This window comes from Dendrobates tinctorius, unplaced genomic scaffold, assembly GCF_039654945.1.
Source record: "Dendrobates tinctorius isolate UK_male_01 unplaced genomic scaffold, ASM3965494v1 ptg000057l, whole genome shotgun sequence".
Taxonomy (NCBI): Eukaryota; Metazoa; Chordata; class Amphibia; order Anura; family Dendrobatidae; genus Dendrobates; species Dendrobates tinctorius.
In genome coordinates, this window is record NW_027361725.1 from 29,689,621 (window position 1) to 29,714,085 (window position 24,465).

At 46.1% G+C, this 24,465-nt stretch overlaps 1 protein-coding gene across 1 annotated transcript in view; it reads right to left on the reverse strand.

The window, feature by feature from the left end:
• AQR (aquarius intron-binding spliceosomal factor) overlaps positions 1-24,465 on the reverse strand; it is a 183,795-nt gene that overhangs the window by 113,843 nt on the left and 45,487 nt on the right. The window contains exons 14-16 of the mRNA XM_073577867.1: positions 23,640-23,742; positions 7,643-7,763; positions 6,294-6,435 (exon numbers count right to left, since the gene is read on the reverse strand). Of these exons, the coding sequence (XP_073433968.1) occupies positions 6,294-6,435; positions 7,643-7,763; positions 23,640-23,742 (366 nt within the window). The remainder of the gene's footprint in view (positions 1-6,293; positions 6,436-7,642; positions 7,764-23,639; positions 23,743-24,465) is intronic.

The following is a 24,465-nucleotide window of genomic DNA, read 5'->3' on the forward strand; positions in this document are numbered from 1 at the left end:
ACTGCAGGCCTACAGTTTCCTTGCTCTTGTACAAGGGGACTAGGTTTAAGCAAATGTTTTAGATGGCTGAATTTACCTCCCCTTTTCCAGACAAGGAGGGCAGAGACGAAGGAGGTGATTTCATCATTGCTTTTGTGCCTTTTTCTTATATAAAAATGGTTTTATTAGCAAATGTATTTGCATCTTAATCAATTTTTTTTTTTAAGTTAATTTCACTTGGTTTTATATTTTGTTTTCATTTGGCATTATGGTAATGTTTGTGGTTCTACCGATGTTTTATCTCAATTTATCATTTTCAACACGCCACAACATCTGTGCATGCATAATTGTACTTCAGTACCGCAATGGAGTAGGGAATCTGTCAATTTTTTTTTTTTTACTTGGCTTTGTTGTGGACCAACATGACATGTTTTACTCCAAAAAGGCGCGCACGCACGCACGCAAAAAAAAAAATCATTGAATTTACAGCCAGTTCATCAAACCCTGTGCCTCCATTTTCAGGAATTTACTGGAAAATCTGACAGTACAAAAACTGAGAAAAGTGACAGTTTAAAAAAAGAAAAACAACACAAATACACCGAAAATGATGAATTGCAGCCAAAGGTTTAAAGCGGTTGTCCAGGCTCTTTTCCTATTCTGTGTGTGCACCTAGGCTGCAGAATGCTGACAATTTGTAATATATTCCGTCAGTATTTTGTTCCATTGCCTAGATACCACACTTCAGCGTGTGACCAGCTCTCTCCTGATTCTTGAGGAGCTGCTCACGCCTATCTAGTGTTCTCCTAGACATAAAATCAAATCTGGCAGGACTCAGTGGATTGGACTAACCAGTCCACAGGTAAATAGTGTTACACTGCTTCCTGGTCGACCTACTGAAAGCGTGGCTACCGGGAGGAAATAACTATATTCCTCCTGGGAGTCACTGGCTTTCAGTCATAGAGGCGTCTCCAAAGCGGCTTCACACAGCTCAGTACACACGGAGCAAGGGCTGCACGCATGCTCTGGCACTTTGATACACAGCTCATTCTGCAGCACTTCAATGTAGCGTGAGGTGTCAAAGTGCCAGTATAAGCGTATAGCCACTACTCACAGTATACTTAGCAGTGCTGACTATAGCCATGCCTCTATGACTGAAAGCTGACGTCTCGTGGAAGGAAAAAAAATTAATTTTCTCCAAATAGCCACACTTTCAGTACTTTGGACGGACAGCAATGCGATATGGATTAACCCCTAACACATGTAGATTAATAGCGGCTAGTGACACTACTACATTTTCCTTTAGCGCAGAATTATACAAATGTTAGGAAGAAAAAGGAGATTTTTGTGTATTCACCGTAAAATCTCTTTCTCTTAGCCTCTAATTGGGGGACACAGAACCATGGGTGTTATGCTGCTGTCCACTAGGAGGCGACACTATACATAATCTGAAAAAGATTAACTATGGCTCCTCCTCTGCAGTATACACCCCTGGACGGCGTCAGCCTTCTCCAGTTTTGTGCGAAAGCATTAGGAGGAACGTAACAGAAAACGACATAACCATGCCTGTAAGAAGGCAACTATGTACGAGCTCAAAGAACAATATGAGAACTCAACCGTAAACAACGGCCCGTAAGGGCAACAGGGTGGGAGCTGTGTCCCCCAATTAGAGGCTAAGAGAAAGAGATTTTACGGTGAGTACACAAAAATCTCCTTTACTCTGTCGCCTCATTGGGGGACACAGAACCATGGGACGTCCCAAAGCAGTCCCTGGGTGGGAAGCAATGGACGAATATTGTGCTAGCAGGTCCCTAAACTTGGGGCACTGCCGCCTGCAGAACCCATCTACCCAGGCTCGCATCCGCTGAGGACTGGGTATGAACACTGTAGTGTTTCGTAAACGTGCGTAGGCTAGTCCAAGTGGCCGCCTTACACACTTGTTGTGCCGAAGCCTGGTGCCGAATGGCCCAGGAGGCCCCTACTGCCCGCGTAGAGTGTGCCGTGATACCGGCCGGAAGAGGAGAATTGTTAAGGCGGTAAGCCTCTTGTATGGTGGACTTGATACACCTGGCAAGGGTGGCTTTGGAAGCCGGCAGACCCTTTCGAACGCCTTCCAGAAGAAGGAAAAGGGAATCAGACTTCCGGAAGGGTGCAGTCCTAGACACGTATATACGCAATGCCCTGATGAGGTCAAGCGTATGCAGAGCCTTCTCCACTCTATGAACCGGAAACGGGCCAAGGGATGGCAATGAAATTTCCTCATTGAGGTGGAAGTTGGACACAACCTTCGGAAGGAAGGATGGGACTGTATGGAGAACCACCTTATCCTGGTGAAAGGCTAGGAAGGGCTGTCTGCAGGAGAGTGCTGACAATTCAGACACCCTGCGAAGCGAGGTGATTGCCACCAGAAAAACCACTTTATGTGCTAGAATGCGGAGTTGGACTTCCTTAAGGGGTTCGAAAGGTGGTGCCTGCAATGCTGTCAGGACCAAGTTGAGGTCCCACGCTTCCAGTGGACGTCTGTAGGGGGAACCAATCGGGAAACCCCCTGGAGAAAGGTCCTTACTTGCGGCTTGTTAGCGATGCGCCTCTGAAAGAGCACTGAGAGCACTGACACCTGGCTCTTAAGCGAGCCTAGGGATAGCCTGGCGTCCCGGCCCGATTGAAGAAACCCATGTACCTTTGGGAGGGAATAAGGGAGTGGGACCGGTCCGCGAGATTCGCACCAGGTAAAAAAAAAGCTCTCCAGGTACGGTAATAAATCTTGGCGGAGGCTTGCTTCCTTGCCCTGATCATGGTCGTAATGACATCCGGTGAGACCCCTGCCTGGGTTAGAACCCAGGTTTCAAGGGCCACGCCGTCAAATTGAGAGCCCGGGAGATGCGTGAGGGATTTCTTTGAGGCCGCATCCGCTTTCCATTCCCGCAGCCAGAGGATACGCTGAATTGTGATGGCGTTTGCTGCTATCCCCGCTACACCTCTTGCGGAGTCAAGGGCTGCATGAAGCATGTAATCTGCTACTACTGCTATTTGAACCGCATGGTCCGACAGCTGAGGATTTGAAGTTTGAAGGCCATCTTGCAATGTTTTGGCCCAAGCCAGAATGGCCGTGGCCACCCAAACTGAAGCGAACGCGGGGGCCAGGGAGGCCCCTGCCGCTTCGAACACTGAGCGAGCCATGCGTTCTACTTGTCGGTCTGCTGCGTCACTGAGGGTTGAGCTATCTGGCAGTGAGAGGAGGGTCTGTGCTGCTAGTCTAGAGACTGGGGGGTCCACTTCGGGTGGATCTGTCCACTGTTTGGTGTCCCTTTGTGGGAAGTGGTACCTAGCTTCTAAATATTTACGATTGGTGAATTTTTTATCAGGCAGTGCAAACTGCTTGGTAAGAATCGTTTGAAATTCCGGGTGGTTAGTGAAAACCTTAGGTTGTTTCAGAACACCTTCAAAGCAAATCTTGTGTTCTGGGACTTCCGGGGTTGGATCAGAAATGTCCAGCACCCGATGGATGGAAGAGATTATGTCCTCAACTAGCGCTGTGTTGATAGGGGGACAAGGGACCAGAGACCTCTCTGTCATATGTCTGAGTCGGAGTCACAGATGCCTTCCGAATCCTGCGTATCGCTCAGGTGTTCCCTGGTGGGTGAGCTGGGGCGGAGGTCTTCTTGCGGAAATCTGCGTTGTCTGTCTCTGGTAGGGGACGGTCTAGGCGAACTGGGACCACGGTGTTTCTCCCTGGAGGGGGATGACCGTGTGCTATGGGATGACGCAGAGGAACGCGACGTGTGGGTCCGCTTACGTCTGGGAGAGCCAGAAACTGCCTGTCCCTGGGTGGAGCTGTCCCTTTGCTGGGTAACACTCATAGGCGAGACATGACCCTGCAGAGCCTGGAGTAATGTGGAGGTCAGGTTATCTATGGGCTGTGTCATAGACTGCGACATCTGGGTAGCCCATTCCGGCGTGGTAGCGGCCGCTGATGCAACGATAGGGGCCTTCCTGGGCCTCTGACCCAGTATTTTGGATACAATCCTTGCAGTGTGGGTACATGCTGCCACTGGGGAGAGTGGCTTTGCAGGCTGTGCAGAAAGCATAAAAACAGTCCTGCCTGGTTCTTTTCCTTGAGCCCGACATAGTGCACAGAGGCTGGCTAGCAGAGGACTGTACAGGGGTGACTACGCAGGGGAGCTATAGGAAAACCTTGTAGGTAATATGGATTCACAGCCGAGTAAAGAGAACCCGGCTGTGATCTTAGCCCACCAGTGTGCCCCTAGGTCCAGCGCTGACAATTCACAGTCCTGTGCCCCCCGGAGACTGCTGGCTTTGCTGCTGCTGTATGGGACAGCGTGTGCTGCAGCGAAGATGGCTGCCGAGGAGATGAGGGAGAAGAAGGGGGCGGAGAGCTGAGAAAGAGCGCGCAGAGATGTGAAAAAACGAGCCCTTTCTGCCTCTATCCGCCCCTTCTATGACACTGTGGAGTGTCATATTTGTCATCCGGGGGGCGGGGCGGGGCGCGGAGGAGGCAGCGACCTCAGCTAGGCCGAAGTCGCGGCCTAAATTAGATTTCTATGCCCAGGAAGGGCTCCAGGCCGGCGCGGTAGTCCGGGGGGGGGGGGGGTCGGATTTTTACCGGACTCCCCCGGATTGAAAGGCAGGCTAGCGGTGGGGCCACAACCTGAAGCGGGACCCTGTGGTGGGTTCCCCTGCGGCGCTGTAGACTAATGCTGCCGCAGACACAGGGGCACATGGAGCCCTGTGTCTGCATGTGCTATGCCTGCCTGCACTCCCCCCTGGCCCCGACAGGAGCCCGCAGCTGGCTGGGGTCCCTGGATGCTGCGTAGGTTGCCATGGACAGACCCTACCTGCGGCGTCTCAACCTAATACCCTCAGGGGGGGATTAGGGAGGGTGCTGCTGTCACCGTCAGGGGTTTCTTCCTCGCCTCGACCTCAACCCAAGACCAAAAGGAATTGGGGAAGGAGGGGGTCTCAACTTCGAACCAGCACCCGCAGGACTGGGGAAGGAGCGACATGGGGAACCGCCATCTCAACTTCAACTGAGCATCCCATAATAGGGGGCCGAGGAAGGAGCCATGCCGGGAGTCTCACTGAGGAGACCCACTTTTCTTCATCTGTCATCCGAAGAAAAAAACAGAAAAAAGAAAAATCCTTTAGGTGTGCCTCCTTGCGACACTAAGCAAAAACTGGAGAAGGCTGACGCCGTCCAGGGGTGTTTACTGCAGAGGAGCCATAGTTAATCTTTTTCAGATTATGCATAGTGTCACCTCCTAGTGGACAGCAGCATAACACCCATGGTTCTGTGTCCCCCAATGAGGCAACAGAGTAATAACAAAAAGCACTAAAGAAAGAAAATATAAAAGAGCTGCGGACATGACATATTACAAGCTTGACTCTGCTTTATATCCTACATTGCTGTGCTTTTTGGGATGGAACAGATACCCACGTTGGGCATTTTATCCTCAGTACGTTGTTGTCATGGCCATGAGAACAATGTTGTCTTTATGTTTGATGAGGCGGATTTCCACTTGTCAATCCTGAAAAAAATTATGCCATGATTCTTGCTTAAGATGGCTATGAAGATGTAGACCATTAGCATGCAGCTCTTTATATGCTGAATGAACCTGCCAATTTTCCATCTAATGTTTATTGGGGTGTCCAGATAGCTGCTTCAGGGAAAAAAAACAACAACCAGAAATGTATAATTTCAACATGTCTGACCCTTTTACTCTGGTGGTAGAGGCTTGTAGCCACTCCCAAATAAGAATGCAAGCATACTCAGATGAGGTGAGAGAGCATGTGTGTGAAGGAGAGAGGAAAAATAGATGCCAGCCAAATGAGTATTCGGTAGACTGCTACTGTATCTAAAGGGGGTTTTACACAATACGCAATATCGCTAAAGCATCACCGATTTGGTGACGCAGCAGCGATATCGCTAGCGATATCGCCATGTGTGATACTTACCTCCGACCGGCTCCCCCGTTGTCTGTCGCTGATCGCGCAGCTCCATTTCTCGTCGGGTGCTTCCTGCTGGCGCCGACGAGCGACGCGTGGACACAGACGGGATGACGTCAGGATCGCTGCATGTGAAAGGTAAGTAACGACCGCTGTATCGCTGCTGCATCACTGTGAGATCTGCCTGTGTGGCAGCTCACTAGCGACCATTTAGCGATGCACCAGCGATCCAGACCGGGTCGTATCATGGTCGGGATCGCTGGTGCATCGCTAAATGTAAAGGGGCCTTTAGGCGTATGGCCACCTATAGTAAGGCAGTTCCTACAACAAAAGATGGCAAAACTATTGATTACCAGGGCTTCAGCCGACACACAATGTCTTCAATATCCTGCCGAATCTCATATGTAGACTCCAAGCGGAAGAGGTTGAAATTTCGAAGAAGGTAGTCATGAAGGGTAAGAAACTGCAGATTCAACTTTGGCAATGCCAAACACCCTAAAGAGGAAAACCATAGTTTAACATGGCATACAGGAGACAAAAACGGTGACCATCTCAGGAAACTACAGACAGTGGGAGGACAACATGATGGGTTGAAAGTACAGCTCCAAATTAAGAGCCCCTTTTATTTACTATTTCTATTCGGAATTACATTGTGAGCAGTTCTCTTCTAGTTATTGAGCTCACACTCTGTACATATTATTATTATTTATTTATATAGCACCATTAATTCCATGAGAAGGGGTTACATACAGGAGAGTCTCTCACTGACTAGTGGTGGATACCGCGTCCCGAGTCACACGGTCCCACACTATCTTTGATCCTCCATTTGGGGAAACCGGCGTGCCGCGCCATCACCATACCTGCTCTATTGCCTACCATTATTGAGTTTGTACTTACCGCACATTCCAGCGCTATATTCATTAGTACACTGCTGAAGGTCTTGACAGACCGAAACGTTTGTGACTACTGTATGTATATAGCACATTAAAATCTTTCACTGCATATAATAGAGTGTGCCCGGTCTTCTATACCAGTATTAGTAATTCGAACTGGATATGCTGAGGGAATGGGAGCCAGTGAAGAGATTTGCAGAGGGGAAAAGCGGAGGAGTAGCGAGGAGAGAGATGAATTAGTTGGGCAGCAGAGTTAAGGATGGACTGGAGCGGTGCAAGGGTGTTAGCAGGGAGGCCACAGAAAAGGATGTTGCAGTAGTCAAGGTGGGAGATGATGAGGGCATACACAAACATTTTAGTAAGATTGAGGGTTAAGGAAGGGACGGATTCTGGAAATATTTTTGAGCTGGAGGCGACAGGAGGTGGAAAGAGCTAAATATGGAGTCTATCTGGTAATAGTAGAGTGCGCACCGACTCTGGTGGTGGCACTGTGAGCGCCGCAGCGAGGAAGTGGATTTATGGAGTTCTTCACTCTCTTGCCTGCTGCTTAGATAAAATGTAACATGGCAATTGCCCTAACCAATGTCATAAGCAGTAAGCAGCTGTATGTAATGCATGAACTTGGTAACTGAAGTGTTAAAGTGTTAAGTGTTGGAAGTGCCAGAAGTCACATCCGTGTAAGCTGCTCCGGGCAGCATGGCTAACACACAGATTACATTTCAAAGCTGGAGATATATTGGTGGTTTTTGCGATATTAGAGCTTATAACAGCAACAAAAATACGGCTTGAATATCAGTTTATGGCCTCACCTTCCCCAGAATAGTACTCTGTGGGCACAATGTTCTCATCCCATATGATCTTCTCTGTGGGATACAAGGGCATCTGGTTCAGCTGCTGGATTTGGGAGATCCGTCGCTCGTGACGGGATACCTGGACAATGGGAAGACAGAACAGTGTCATGCACGAGCTCGGCAGATGGTATTGTCTGCAGCACAGCACCATTCTGAGTACTTTAAAAACCTATGGATTGTAGTGTGGTCAAAATATTTCTTACTAGCTATCTTTTACTTTGACTAGGTCCTAGGGGTCTTTTTTTTTTAAATAAATCCAAATTTAGTGGAGTTGTCCTGTGTGTGTTGACTGATATGAGGAACCAACCTTTCAGCACACCAGCCATGTGTCACTTTTGTCTTTCATCCCTTCCTTGCAAGTGGCAAAAAATTGAGAAATGCTATGATTTTTTTATATTTTTAAAGGAAGTCTGTCACCAGATTTTTTTGTTACCGCATGTGAGAGCTGCATCATGTAGGGGCAGAGACCCTGATTAATCTCCTGCTGACATTAAAGTGATTTCATCAAAGATACAGCAAGCAGCCCAATAAGTATCATACCCGGTATCAGGGTCTCTGCCCCTACATCAAGCTGCTCTCATATTAGAGGACAAATTGCTGACAGATTGTCTTAAAAACCTTCACAGTGAAGGATACTTTATATGACATTTTATTAATTGTGTACCTCTATCGAAGAGAAAAAACCTATTATGTTCACTATGAGGGGAAAAAAAAAAAAGGATAGACAGCTCACCTATGTATGGGCTTTTCCTCATGTGTTCCTGCATGGATGAAGGTTGAGCAGCCAGTTCAGCAATGAGGAAGAAAAAGATGATGAATCCAGCAGGAACAATTTTTTATTCATCCATATAAAAAATTATTATCCTTTATGGTAAACCACGTAAAAAAAATATTTTTAGATTACAACATAGTGCACATATGGCAGCGTTTTACCTACACGTTTCGACAAAGTCTTAATCATGAGACGTTCAGCCATGATCAAGACGTTTGTCGAAACACGAAGGTAAAATGCTGCCATATGTGCACTATGCTGTAATCTAAAAATATTTTTCACATGGTTTACCATAAAGGATAATATTTTTTATATTGATGAGTAAAAATGGAAAATTTTTAACCATTTATTGTTCATCTTTTTCTTCCTATTATGTTCACTGTTTACATTTTTATTTTGTAAATGGGAAGTGATTTAAACTTTTATATTTGGCCGGGTTTAAAAAGCTTTTCTTTGTGTGTGCATTATATGCATTCATATATCTGTATACCGTATTTTGAGGACTGTAACACACAACGGACTATAAGACGTCTTGGGGTGGAAAAAATTTAAAAAAAAAACCTTTTAAATAAAATGGTGGTGTGTCTTAGGGTATGTGCACATGTTGAGGATTTGCCTGAGGAATTTTCTGCGCAGATTCTTCCGGTCTTGGCAGAAAACGCAGGAAAAAAAATCTGTGCGTTTTTGATGCGGATATGACGCGGATTTTCATGCGTCTCTGTAAACTAAATAAAGATTATTTAACAAAAAAAAAAAAAGAATTGTGAAGTAATTTCTTTGCCCAACCTCTTCTTTTACATACTCCATTGAAGACCATAATATCATCACATACCACGTTCACATATAATGTAAACAAAACAAATATAAGTGAATATCTATAGATATCTACAGATAGATATATCTATTGATATATCTATAGATAGATATATAATACCAAGGTCGATGATTAGTAATGAACATAATAAAATGGTACATAAATAAAGACACACACAAAATATGCATTAAACGCAGTCTGTTTAATTTAAAAAAAAAGGGGGGGGGAATGGCGTGGGCTCCAGCGCAATTTTTAAAACCAGAACAGGGAAAGCCGCAACTGGGGGCCGATGTTTATAGCCTGGGAAGGGGGGTAATACCCATGGATCTTCTCAGGCTATTAATATCAGCTCGCAGCTGCATAATTAGCCTTTACTGGCTATTAAAATAGGGTAGCCCCCAAAAAAATGACGTGGGGTCCCCCTATAATTAATAGCCAGAAAAGGCTATGCAGACAGCTGCAGGCTGATAATAATAGCCTAGGAAGGGGCCATGGATATTACCCCTCTTACAGCGCCCCGGCTACAAACACTAGCTCTCAGCCGCCCCAGAAATGGCGCATCTCTAAGATGCGCCAATTCCGGCACGTAGCTTCTCTCTTCCCACTGCATAGAAAGGGGTGGCATATGGGGTAATAGTTGTGGGGTTGATATCACCTTTGTATTGTAAGGTGACATCAAGCCCGGCTTAGTAATGGAGAGGTGTCAGTAAGATACCTATCCATTAATAATCCTATAGTTGTTAAGGGGTTAAATAAAGACACAGCCAGAATAAAGTATTTTAATGAAATAAAAGTTTCCCATATTTATTATATGCCTAATCCATGTGACGCCCTCAATCTCCTGCAAAAAAAAAATAAAATAATAAGCCAACACAAATACTACCAATCCAATTAATAACGAGTGTCTCATAACGATTTGCCGTGTAGAACTTTCACATCAGGAGATGTGACCGCTCTACAGGGGCTCTGATGAGACACTGACCAGAAATAATACTCCCGCAGTGTAGTTCAGTGGAGTTTGTGCTCTCACTTTACGGCACCACTGCTGTGTGAGAATTTTCTCACGCAGCGGTGCCGCAAGTGACAGGATGAACTCCAGTGACCTCTAGGCGGCAGAGTAATCCACTGTGGGAGGATTATCTCCGGTCATTGGAGGCCCTGTAGAGCGGTCACATCTCCTGGATGTGACAGCTCTACACGGGAGATCGTCGTGGGACACTCGTTATTAAATGGATTACGTCGGAACAGAGAGTATACTGTTGTTTTTTTTTTCGTTTTTTTTTTTGCAGGTTATCGAGGGCGTCGGAGATTAGCTGTTTGGTGAGTATGTGCACTGTATGTATGTGTTGTTTTTTTAACTATTCAACACAGTGGCCGGATGATGGGACTACTACTGTCCCATCATTGGCTAATGCTGTCACTGTAGCAGACATAGCCGGATGGGAATAGTAGTCCCACCGGATGATGCCTGCCTACACACAGACCGACACACACACACAGCCTTGCACACACCCGCAGTCACACAGATATACAGACACCCGCACACAGACCCGCACATATTCACTGCACACACACAGCCTCCACCCACACACAGTCTCCACCGACACCCTCTTCCTCCTCCCAATCTTCAGTGTTTCTTGCACGCAACTCCGCAGCAAAACCATAGATCATTTTACACCTGTGGTTTTGCTGCGGATTTGACTGACTCAATGGAAGTCAATGAGTGCAGAAACGCTGCAGATCCGCAAAAAGAATTGACATGCTGCGGAAAACAAAATGCTGCAAATCCACGCGTATTCAGTATTCAGTATCCACCAATACTGAATTTCCCACTGACTAACATTGGTTGTGCACTACACTGCGGATTTGATGCAATTCTGCGCGTCCAAAAACGCTGCGGATCCGCATCAAAATCTGCAATGTATGCACATAGCCTTATAGTGCGCTTTAAAAGTGGCATACTGGGGGAGGGTGGGGAGGCGGCGGTGGAGCGGGATTACTGGAGGCAGGCGGCGGCAGGAGTGGGGCGGTGCTGAGTGCCCTAGTCTGGAAGGATGGGGCATCCAGGCGGTGCAAGTCTGCGGGCACTGGGCTCTCATAAGATGTGGGTAAGCAACCTTCGGATTATAAAATGCACCCCCATTAACCTCCCAAATTTGGGAGGGGGAAAGTGTGTCTTATAATCCCAAAAATATGGTATATTACACACAAAACTGTGTAGACGTTTTAGCCAAGTGTGGAAAGAATGATCTAAAGTAAGAATGCTTACAAAAAGTACAAGTGTAAATAGTTTATTTTTAATAATTAACAAAATGCAAAGTGGATGAACAATAGAGAAATCTAAGCTGCATCAATACTCGGTGTGACCGAGCTTTAGGCCGGGGTCACACTAACCGACGCAAAATACGGTCCGTAGTTTACAGGCGTAAGACGGATGAATGACCCCTAAATAGTGCTCCGTATGTCATCTGTAAGCAAGGTGTGGTTGCGTATTTTGCGCATGTCAGCATCCGTATGGCGAGATTTTCTCGCCGCCTTGCAAAATGGACATATAATAGAGCCCTATGACAGGGTTTCTAACAGAAAAGAAATAATAGATATAGACACATAGAATGCATATATATTTATATATATATATATATATATATATATATATATATATATATATATATATATACATATTTATTTCACAGAGTTCTTCATAGCAGAATAGACGCTAATTAAAATGCCGGCTTCTATCAAATCCTTCCCCAACCCGACATGAAATGACACATGGTTTACATACAGTAAAGCGTTTCATTTCATGTTTTTTTTATATGTCCCTGACTAATAATTAGATGAGGGTTTGTGTGCAAAATTTGGGAGTTGTAGTCATTATTTTAAGGGGTTAATTCGTTGTTAAAAAATGCGTGGGCTTCCCATTGCCCTGTAGCGGTGGCGAATGGGTTAATCTAACAAAGGGTTAATGTCACCTTACAATCGAATGGTGACATTAACCCTTTGTTAGATTAACCCACTCGCCACCAATATAGGGCAAAGGGAAGCCCACGCATTTTTTAACAACGAATTAACCCCTTAAAATAACAACTACAACTCCCAAATTTTGCACAAAAACCCTCATCTAATTATTAGTCAAGGACATATAAAAAAAACTTGAAATGAAATGGTTTACTGAATGTAAACCATGTGTCATTTCATGTCGGGTTGGGGAATGATTTGATAGAAGCCGGCAATTTAATTAGCGGCTATTCTGCTATGAAGAACTCTGTGAAATATAAATATATATATATTTGTATATATATATATATATATATATATATATATATATGTTTGTCACAATGACATGTGTGTATATATATATATATATATATATATATATATATATATATATATATATATATATATTTATATATTTTTTTTTTTTTTTTTTTTTTTCTATGTGTATATATCTATTCTTTCTTTCTTTATTAAACCTGTCAGTGTGAGTTTACTGTATAGCGCACTGAATAGCCGGCTTTTCTAAAAGACAACGGGTGCGTATTTCTCGCAAGTCACATGTGTGGTCCGTGTGAAATCCGTATTTTTTGCGCACCCATAGACTTGCATTGGCGTATTACGGGTGTAGTACGCTGACAATCGCAGCATGCTGCGATTGGCACGGACCGTAGAATACGCCCGAAAAATATACGGCTGTTGGGAGCAAACCCATAGAGAATAATTTGTCCGTGTGTAATGCGTGCTTTTAACGCCTCTCACTCGTCCGTATTCCTCGCCAGTGTGACCCCGGCCTTACCTTCAAAACAGCATCATTTTTTCTAGATACATACCCACAGGGAGGTTGTTCCAAACATCTTGGTGATCTAACTACAGATCTGTGTATGAGACTTGTGCTAATCCTTCTACCTTTTTAAGCAAGCCCAGACAGACTGGTTGATATGAGATCAGGGCTCGGTGGGGGTCAGATCATCACTTCCAGGACTCCTTGTTCTTCTTTACACTGAAGATAGTTCTTAAAGACATTGGCTGGCTGTTTCAGATCGTTGTCCTGCTGCAGCATAAACTTGGAACCAGACGCCTCCCAGATGGTTATGCATGATAGATAAGTATTTGCCTCTATTTCTCAGCATTGATGACACAATTATTCTTGACCAAACCCCCACCTCCATTTATTGAAATGCAGCCCCCCATCATTGCCTATCTCTTGATGCCTCTTCAAAAAGAGTTTGAACAGCACATCATGAAACCCAAGTTTTCTTTGAAATCTTTGCCTGGGAGATATCTTGCTGATGCAGTATAACTACCTTGTGTCTTCTTGCTAGGCTCAGTCTTGCCATGGTTTATGACCTGTGACCTGAAACAGTCTTCTACAACCTCACCTTTGCAGTAGAGTCTGGCTGTTCCTCACCTGCCAATAAGCCTACAAAATCTTTGACTTTATGCAAGTGTACACATCACACCAAATATTGATTTGACCTGAGATTTCTCTTTTGTTCATTCACTTTTCATTTTATTAATTGGTAAAAATAAACTATTAACACTTCTCTTTTTAAAGCATTCTTAGGGTATGTGCACACGTTGCGGATTTTGATGCGGATCCGTAGCATTTTTGGACGCGCGAAATTGCATCAAATCCGCAGTGTAGTGCACAGCCAATGTTAAATTAAGAATTGCTGTGCACACGCTGTGGAAAAATCCACGCAGAATTTCAGAGGTTTTTCTTCTGCAGCATGTCAATTCTTTTTGCGGATCCGCAGCAGCGGTTTTTAGTTTGGCACATATTCATTCTCTCTCTTCTCTCTCAGAAGGGAGAAAATTCACAGACCGAATCCATTCTCAATACCACCTAACAAATCCGCCCAGCAAAAACGCATTACAATCCGCAAGAAATCCGCATCAATTCCGCATGAAATCCGCAAACGTTTTGCCCTGCGTTTTCTGCCAAGAGATGCGGATTCTGTGCTGAAAATTCCACAGGTTAATCTGCAACGTGTGCACATACCTTACTCTGCAGAATTTTGCCCATTAGCCGATAAAAATAGGGATTTTTGTGTACACACACTAGGAGGACACTAAGTAAACCAGAAAAAAAGTTAGCTCCTCCCCTGCAGTATACACCCTCTCGCTGACTGAGATTCTCCAGTTTGGTGAAAAAAGCAGTAGGAGCAAAAACAGTTAACAATAACCATAACAATATCAATGCCTAAGAATGCTACAGTGAGCTAATAGGCTAAAAAAGGTGGGTGCTGTGTCCCCCAATGATTGGCTCGGAGAAAAGGATTTTACGGTGAGTACATAAAAATCCCTATTTCTCCTGCGCCTCATTGGGGGATACAGAGACCGTGGGACGTCCTAAAGCAGTTCCGTGGGGGGGACAAACATATGCTAATACCCCATGTACCACTGAGTGAACACCATGGTACTGCCGATTGCAGGCAGCGTCTGCCGAGAGCTGCATTCGCAGAAGCCTGAGAATGAATTAGGCAATGTTTGTAAAGGTACAGAAGCTGGACCAAGTCGCAGCCTTGCGGAGAGGTCTGAGAATGAATTTGGTAACTTTTTGTAAAAGTATGCAGACTGGACGAAGTCGCAGCCTTGCAGACGTGTTCTGCCGAGGCCAGGTGCCGAAAGATCGAAGAGGCGCTCACTGACGGGGTAGAATGCTCCTTAATCCCCGCTGGGACAGGCGCGCTCCTGACACTGTAGGATACCTGAATCGCCAAGCGAATCAACCTGGCTAGACCCTTCCTCTGCCCGTCTGGAAGTATGAACAGGGCATCTGACTTGTGGAAAGGAGCCATCCGCGAGATGTACCGTCTCAGCGCCCTAACCACATCCAGGGTGTGAAGGGCCTTCTCAATGCGATGGACTGGCGCCAGAACAAAGGGAAGGCAAAACAATTTCCCCGTTGAGATGGTAAGAGGAGAGGACCTTGTCCAGGAAGGACGGGAACGTCCTGAGAACTACCTTTTCCTGATGAAAATTCAGAAACGGAGAACGGCAGGAAAGGGCTGCCAATTCCGAAACTCGTCTGATTGACGTAGTTGCCACTAGAGAGACCACCTTCCAAGAGAGGACGGTCAGTGACACGTCCTGCAGCATTTCGAAAAGGAACCTCCTGAAAGGCCCCAAGAACCGGGTTAAGGCCCCATGAGTCAAATGGTCTTCTATAAAGAGACGCCACATGGGAAACTCCCTGAATGAACACCTTGAGCTGAAGCTTGGTGGCAATTTGTGCTGGAAAAGCACTGACAAGGCCGAAATTTTGTCGTTGAGCAAGCTAAGCGCAAGGCCTGATATTAATCCGGATTGAAGGAATTCCAATATGGCCAGAATGGAAAATACCAGAGGTGATCGACCATGAACCTTGCACCACAAAAAAAGGAAGGTTGTCTAGGTACAGTGATAGATGCGCATGCACACAGGCTTCCGGTACTAATCATGGTGGAAATCACGTCGTGCTGGAAACCAGCCTGAGCTAAAAACCAGGATTCAACGGCCACGCCGTCAAAGACAGGACCCCGGAGTTCTGGTGGTAAATCGGGCCCTGCGAGAGTAGACCCATATGATATGAAAGTCGCCAGGAGACGTCGGCGACTAGTTGTATTAGTTCTGCATACCATGCTTGGCGCAGCCAGTCTGGCGCAACTAGGATCACTGGCACTACCTCCACTCTGATCCTCTTGATGACCCTCAGAAACAAGGGAAGAGGGGAGGGGGGGAGATGTACAGGTGCCGGAACCGGAGCTATGGCGGAACTAGAGCGTCCGCTCCAATAGCGCAAGGATCGCGCGATCGGAAAATGAACCGAGGAACCTTGTTGTTTAGTCTTGAGGCCATGAGATCCACATCTGGAGTCCTCAAACGATGACAAATCTGCTGAAAGAGTTCCGGATGAAGAGGCCACCTCCCCGAAATCTATCTACTAATTTTCCAAGCCAGGGATGTGGCTTGCGGAGATGGGCGAATGGTTGGTCTCGGCCCTATGGAAGATGAAACTCACTTTGTGCATGGCCATCCTGCCCTGAAAACCTCCCTGACGGTTGATATACGCTACAGCCGTGGCGTTGTCGGATTGAGACCTGATGGGGAGACCTGCGAAGAGATGGTGGAAACTCCTTAGAGCTAATCTGATTGTTCTTATCCCCCAAAGTTAATGTGGAGACATGACTCTCGGGTTGACCAATGACCTTGTGCCGTGAGGTGATGAGGGACCGCACCCCAACTGAGGAGACTTGCGTCGGAGGTTACTACCAACCATCTTACTGTGGGTAAAGACCTTCCTTGATTCAGGGAGGACCTCGGTGTCTTCTCCCTGAGGGCTTGCCTGTCCCACAGAGACGGAGGAATCCGACGGTCCAGGGAGAACGGGTTCTCGTCCCAAGCTAACAGCAATGCATGTTGTAAGGGACAGAGGTGGAACTGTGCAAATGGAACTGCTTCCATCGCTGCCACCATCATTCCGAGAACTCTCATGCTGAAACGAATGGAGAGAGACGCTGCTCTGCTTGTTGTAAGGCTTGGGTCTCTCCTGGAGGGAGAGTGGTGAATCCGCAGGAAGTGTGAGCCGGTCCTGGGACAGACTTTTCGCAGTCTATCTTCCGCCCTAGGCGGGAAAGAGTATTTACTGTTATCCACAGATTCCTTGCAGACTGGAAGGGACGGACCCTTGATGAGCAGGTCATCCAGATACGGTAACAGTACCACTACCCGAGGGTGAAGAATGGGCATGACAGCCGCCATGACCTTGGTAAAGACCCTGGGAGCGGTGGCAGGTCTGAAGGGCAAGGCCACGAACTGGAAGTGTTCCTCGTGAGTTGCAAAACGCAGGAACTACTGGAGGGATGGGCAGATCGGAATGTGAAGGTAAGCGTCCTTGACGTCGATGAATGCTAGGAACTGTCCCTTTTTCATGGAAGCGACAACTGATCGGAGAGTTTCCATTTGGAATCGCCGTACCGTGACAAGGTGAGTAACAATTGAGATCCAGAGATGGGTTGCATGGACCTGTCCTCTTTTAGAAGCACAAAAGAAGGACTGAATAAAATCTCCTGAACCCTTCGTGAAGGGGGACCGGAATGATGACTCCGTCCCTTAGAAGAGCCTGAACAGCCCGAAGGAAGGCTCTTGTCTTTCTCTTGGAGGAAGAGGAAAGGAAAACTCAAGTTGGAGGGGGGGAAGAAATTGTATATTATATCCAAAGAATACCAGCTTCCTGACCCATTTGTCATCATTAGGTAGATCTATGAGATCTGGCTCCCCTAGATCCAGAAGCCCTAGGCCTGGGTTTCCAAAAACGGTTAGATCTGTATGAGATCTGGGAGCCTCTGTCTGTGCGCGGGGACAGACCTGATCCAAAAAAGAAGGTAGAGGAGGACCAACTGGAATTGTTGCGAGAAAATCGAAAACCGTCGGCTGTTGGAGCGAAAACGGCTGAACAGCTCTTTGTTGAGGAAGGAATTTACTTGTCTTTTCCCCCGGTAGTATCAAAAATGAGCTGGTCCAGTCTCTCTCCAAAAAGATGACCCGCTTGAAAAGGGGGGAGAAGTCAACAAACTTTTAGATGTGGCATCCGCCCACCAGCCGCGGAGCCCTGGGGCTCTTCTAATGGAGATCGCGTTAGCGGCAGTATGAGCCGCGCAATTGGCGGCCTGAAAAGCGTCTACTACAAAGTTCGCTGCATGAATCATCTGGCTGGCGACAGAGGTTGTCTCCGGAGGAAGATTGGTGCCCTGGAAGGCAGTAATCAGGACTTCTGCCCAAGCGGCCATGCCTTAGTGACCTAAACTGCGGCGAAGGATGGAACAAATGCTGCTCCTGAAGCTTCCAAAAAATTGAACGGGCAAGGTAGTCAATTTGATGACCGAAGGGGTTTCTGACCGAGGAATCCCCAGAAACAGATAGGAGCGTTGTGGAAGCAAGACGCGGTACAGGAGGGTCCACCGGAGGGATCTGTAATCGATCCTTCATTAGGTCTGGATCAAGAGGGTATTTAGCCAGAGTAAACTTTTGCCCAGTGAACCACTTATGGCTGATCCCTATGATACTGGACGGCTGGTAAATAACCAGCGCACACGCTTATTCCTTAAATGAGGAGTGCTGGAGCAGGAATATTTTCCTCATTCAACCTCAGAATCCTGTTGACTGATTCTATAAGAGAATCAAGCGACTCTTGATCAGTTGGGGGATTCTGAGGGGCTGACGTAACAGATACAAAATCAGAATTAAGCTCGCTGTTAACCTCAGGAGAGGGCGAGCGAGAGACAGGAGTCGCTGATGCTGAGGCGCGAACGTGACTAGGGGACGCGCCATGAGCCCGCCTTGGCAGAGACCGTCCTCCCGGAGGGGGAATATAGCCTTGGTCCGAGGCTCCACCGACCGTGACAGGGGCGCAGCCCACTCGGGGGTACCAGACGCAGCTGCGAGGGGCATTGGAGCGCAGGTAGGGGCGCGGTTCGGGCGCAGGCCGGGTCGCGGTCCGTGTATAACAGATTAGCTTGAGCACTGTCATGCTCGCTGTGGTAAGACCGACTTGCAGGTAGTACACACGGTAGAAAAGAACAGTGTGCTTCTTAGCGGCTCGTTTAGCCTCCTGTGAGTGAGGCATAGCGCTCCAGAAAGGGTTAACGGCAGAGTCTGACTGCAGCTGCAGGGAATGTGCCGGGAAGGGGTTAAGCTTTAATCTGAGGGCAGATGCAGCTTACCCACGGTCCTGTGTTATGTCCCCGGGAGGAAAACGGCGGCCCTGTGGGCGTCACCCGGAACTCGGCTGCTCCTGAAAGGGTTAACTGAGGCAGAGGTAACAGGCAGAGGTAACAGACATGGCCCCCGAGATTAGAATTGCACGTCTCGTTTGGAATGAGAGGCGCCAAGAGGAGGGGGCGGAGACAATAGCGCGGGCGGCGCTATTCAAATTGCGGCATAGTAGGCCGGAAAAGCCAGGGACTAAATTTTTGGCCTACCCGCGGTAGGCGCCGGGGGAGGGGGCGGCGCTATCGAGGGCGGTGCTATTTAAATTGCAGCCCAGCAGGCCAAAAAGGCCGGGCGCTAAATTTCTGGCCTCCCCACGGTAAGCGCCGGGGCGGGGGGGCCGCGATCGGGCGCCAGTGTACCGCCGCTGACGCTAAGTCAGTGCTTCTCCCGGGGACAAGGACCCGACCCCATACCTCCACTCCTGTGCTCAGTCAGGTCGTTGCTGTTCCAGGGTTTTTCAGTCTCATCCTCCAGGCGATGTAGCAGAGCTGGAGGAGGTTTTACAGGGGGGTATTGCTCAATCGATCCACCCTCTGAGTAGGGGGACGGAGAGCTCTGGGGATGATTCAGGGCATCCGAAAAAGCGCTGTTCAGGTGTGCTCCATGCACTCCTGTGCTACGTCCTGTTGCGCTTGCCCTCGTATCCGTGGAGTACCGACCATAAGGAAACCATCGTCAGATGTTGTGAACTCATTTTCTGGTTTACCTCTGGCTTCTGGTGAGGGTGGTGGAGATGGCTGTGTTGACAGAGGAGTCGTGAGTTCTCCATCCGGGCTCCCTCTGGTGGTGACAGCGGGTGATGAAGCTGATCTAAATTGAGGAGACCTGCCACCTGAGGAGGAGGACTGTGAGTGGACATCAGGAGTCTCTGACTGGATTTAGGACAGCCGACTCCCTTTGTGCTGGTGATTTTCTCCTGCCCTGAGGTTCTGGTTTCCAGTTCTGTTCCTGTCTTCTCAAGCTAAGTGTGCTCTGCTACTTTTCACATGAGATTTGGTTTGGTTTACTCAGTTTTTGTGGTCAGCCAGCCCCTGCTGGGGCTGTGCTGAATTTCCATTCTTATGTCTCCGTTTATGCCAGTTTGCTTTTTGTCCCTGATCAGATTGGTCTCTTTTTGCTCTGTCTTCAGAATATACCAGAGTGCTGATATAGGGAATTCACGTCCAGCGACTTCAGGGTTTTTGTTAGAAGAAAGTGTTGGACATTTTTAGGCAGGGTTTTGTGCGTGATTGCAGACAGCATCTTTCCTGTCCTTTCTAGTTAGTGTGGGCCGCATCGTTTGCTCAGCCTATTTTTCTATCTGTGTTTTCATCTTGTCTCACCGTCAATACATGTTTGGGGGCTGTCTATTGCTTTGGGGTCTGCTCTGGGGCAGTTTAGATTTCCCCTTTTCTTGCTTTAGGCTTATTTAGTTCTCCGGCTGTGACGAGGCGTCTAGGATCATCGTAGGTACGCTCCACGGCTACTGCTAGTTGTGTGGATAGGATCAGGGGTCTGCAATTCGCTTAGTTACCAACCTCTCTGGTTTTCTGGGGCTTAGCTTGTTTTTCCTCCGCGGTGACTCATTCATAACAGTCAGAGGAATCAGCCCCATTCGTCGCAGGAAAGTGTACGTGAAGGGTTACTCCACGTGCTTGCCTGTTGTTGGTTCGGGGGGAGAGCGGGCCGTAGAAAGGAACCGTCGCCCCCTTCACTCCGTTAATTAAAAAATAAAAAATTACAGAAAATTCAAAAATAAAATAAAAACGGAGGGGTCTGAAACCAGACCCAAGTGCCTCCTACTGACACTAAGTAAGAACTGGAGAATCTCAGCCAGAGAGAGGGTGTATACTGCAGGGGAGGAGCTAACTTTTTTTCTGGTTTACTTAGTGTCCTCCTAGTGGCCAGCAGCATAACACCCACTGTCTCTGTGTCCCCCAATGAGGCGTAGGAGAAATTAACTGAAATATAAGTTCTTGTTCATGCAAAATAGGAGCATGTTCACACTGGCCAATAAATAGACAAAACACAATCCAGAAACAGCATGAACATTACCCTGCTGTAACTAAGTAAAAGAAATAGTGCATATAAATAACATGGGGTAATGGTAAACACCATTTTTTTTTTGTCTTAAAACGTAAAAGTCATCCCACCAGCGACAAAGAGTACCCAGCCGGGATAGCCCCAACCAATAGTATTAAAACCTTACCATGTGTCTTAGTAACATCAGTGTGAATAAGGGCAGAGCAGGACTGGGTCCCGAATAGATACCCAACAAATGGGAAGCTGTAAAAACATTATGCCTAGCCCAGATTTTAGTACTAGAGGTTACGACCTTCCCGATTGTGGTACACTTTGATGCTGGTGGGATGGCTTTTATGTTTTTTTTTTTTTGTTTTTAATCAAAACGGTGTTTACTAAATACCCTATGTTATTTATGTGCACTATTGCTTTTATTTACTTAAAGCAGAGTATACAGTGGCAAGTAAAAGTTTGGGCACCCCTGGTCAAAATTAGTTATTGTATATAGTTAAGCAAGTTGAAGATGAAATTATAACTTAAATGTCTAAAGTTAAAGATGACACATTTCCAAAAAATTTCATCTTTTAAATTTTAAGAATTACAAAACTGAAAATGGGCCTATGCAAAAGTTTGGGCACCCTGTACAGTTAGTAATTAGTAGCAGCCCTTTTGAATGTATCACAGCTTGTAAACGCTTTTTGTAGCCAGACAAGAATGTTTCAGTTTTTGTTTTAGGGATTTTCAGCCATCCTTTGCCTTTGGCTGCAACACAAGCCCAAAGCATGATTGATCCACCCCCATGCTTAATGATTGTCGAGATGTTCTTTTCCTGAAATTCTGTGCCTTTTTTTCTCCACACATACCTTTGATCATTGTGGCCAAAGCATTCTATTTTAACCTCACCGGTCCACAGGAGTTGTTTCCAAAATGCATCAGGCTTCTTTAGATGTTCTTTTGCATACTTCAGATGCTGAATTTTATGATGAGGATGCAGGATAGGCTTTCTTCTGCTGACTCTTCCATGAAGGCCATATTTGGATAGATGTCTATGAACAGTGGAACAACATACAACAACTCCAGTCTGGTAAAACTTTCTGAAGGTCTTTTGCAGTCAACTGGGGGTTCCGATTTGCCTCTCTACCAATATTACGAGCAGCTCTCACTGAAATTTTGCTTGCTCTTCCAGAACTTATCTTGACCTCCATTGTTCCTGTTAACTGAAATTTCTTTATTACATTTCGAAATGAGGAAAGAAAAACTTGAAAACTCTGTCATCTTCTTATAGCCTTCTCCTGCTTTGTAGGCCTCCACCATTTTCATCTTCAGAGTGTTAGGCAGCTGCTTAGAAAAACCCATGGCTGCTGGGAAATTTGCATCACTCACCCTTTCCTAATGAGGATAGTGAACAATCCATAACCCTAACAGGTTAATTAAGGTCTGAAATCTTGGTCAAAGTTATCTGAGCACGCAAATCTCCAAGGGTGACCACACTTTTGCAACGCCACATTTTCTTTTTTGTAATTTTTAAAATAAAAAAATGACTATATATATATTTTTCCTAAAATACAAAGGAAATGTGTCATTTTAACTTTAGGCCTTGTAAAGATCATTTTTTATCTTCAACTTACTTAATTGTGCTTCCTCTGATGTCGTTGTTCCTGTCGTCACTCACATTTCTCAGTACTTCTTTCTAAGGACGCATTGCATTTCTGCTCACATGTAAATACTGGTTGGATTGACACCTAGTGGATAATTTAAAAGCTACACTAAATACCAAATACCAAGATAAAATGATGAAAAAAGAAAGTCCTGCCCAAAATAATGACAGTCTAGGATATGCCATGACTGTCCGCAAAACAAAGTGCAGACTGTATGCAAATTTTATCAAACTAAATGTTATTTTCAGGACTACTATATAGTAGATGTAAAAGTGGTGACTCAAGATGGCACGGCGACCTCTTCACTCAAAGCAGACAAGGTTCTGGAGTTTGGTGTTGCTCTGTGAATGGGTACCCATATCTATTGGATGTCTATGACATATTCTGTGCATAGAAACCATAAATGAGTGAAATGGTAAGGTCCTAAAGACTGTTAAAGGGGTTGCCCCATCTTTAGGAAATTTTTTTTATTCTTACATAATGTAAATGCATGTATTTGGAGCTAAATGAAAAGTTTTGCTATTAGGTTTAATTAAAAATGTTGCACCTTGTGCCTTCTGTAGCCTCCGTGTTGCACTGGCTAATGCCAATGATCTTAGATCCACCCGCAGCTGCTAAAGGCACATGATGGCTGATTAACTCAGCTGCCATGTGTGGGGAAAGATGCGGGCTCAGCGCCGAAGCCGCATCAAAGTCAGGGACACGACATAGGACATAAATATATGACCTATGTTGTGAAGGAGTTAAAGGGTCAGACTTTGAGTTACTGTTGGCAGTGGAGAAGCACCGGACTTACTCCTGGAAGGCAGATATTTTGCATGCCTTTATCTCTTTAGACAATGTGATTGTTTAATGTCTGCCTTACCTCTAAAATCAACAGTCACATAACAAGAACAATAAGTAAAAAAAAAAAAATGTAATGAAACAAGAGTAAGATGTATCATAAATATAGGACCTTACCAGCAGCTCCAGCAGGACCTCACGGTCGTATTTGGTCTCTTCTCCTTCACCCAAAGCCGGCAGTAAACACAGGTACGAAGCCACTTGGTGGAGAGTGTTAGGACTGAGGGGAAAAAAAAAACAAAAACTAAATAAACTCAGCAGAATCTACAACACACCGTGTAATACCAGCCCAGTTGAAGCAAACCTTTGTACATCGCCCCAGAATATGTCTGCTGTGTATGAACAACAAGAAGCTCTACCTGACCTTTCTCTGTTCAGGACGGTGTTATGATGGCACAGTGCCACACAAGGAGCAGGGAGCCTTTTACAGGCTACTCTTGTATACAGACCGGTGTGACCCGGTCAGCTCAATAATCTGGTATACGGGCTTATGTAAGCAGACGAAGGAGCGTACACCTGAAACGTCCTTTCAATATTGCAATGAACAGATGTTTTACTGTGTGACATTTTTGTCGTGTTTATCACATTTTCTTGCTACAGTATGTGAACTTGTGGCAAAACAAATTCAGTCTCGTTGTTCTCCCTCTTCAATAATTATTGTACCAGAGGGTTGCAGAGTTCTAAAATAGCGAACAGAGCTGTTACTTGCCTGCGATGCCTGTAGGCTGCAGTGATGACGTCACGTCTTCAGCACGCGTAACCGCTGCAAACAGTCACTGTGCTCTGTGCCCTGCAGTCTACCTCAGCAGAGCCTCTGTGCACAGTGATTGTCTGCATCAGTGCAATAGATGTGATGATAACACTGCAGCCCATCACGTGGTACAGAGGTGACTGCAGCAGTTATGAGTGCTGTAAATATGAAGGCACCAACATGGCCTATCAA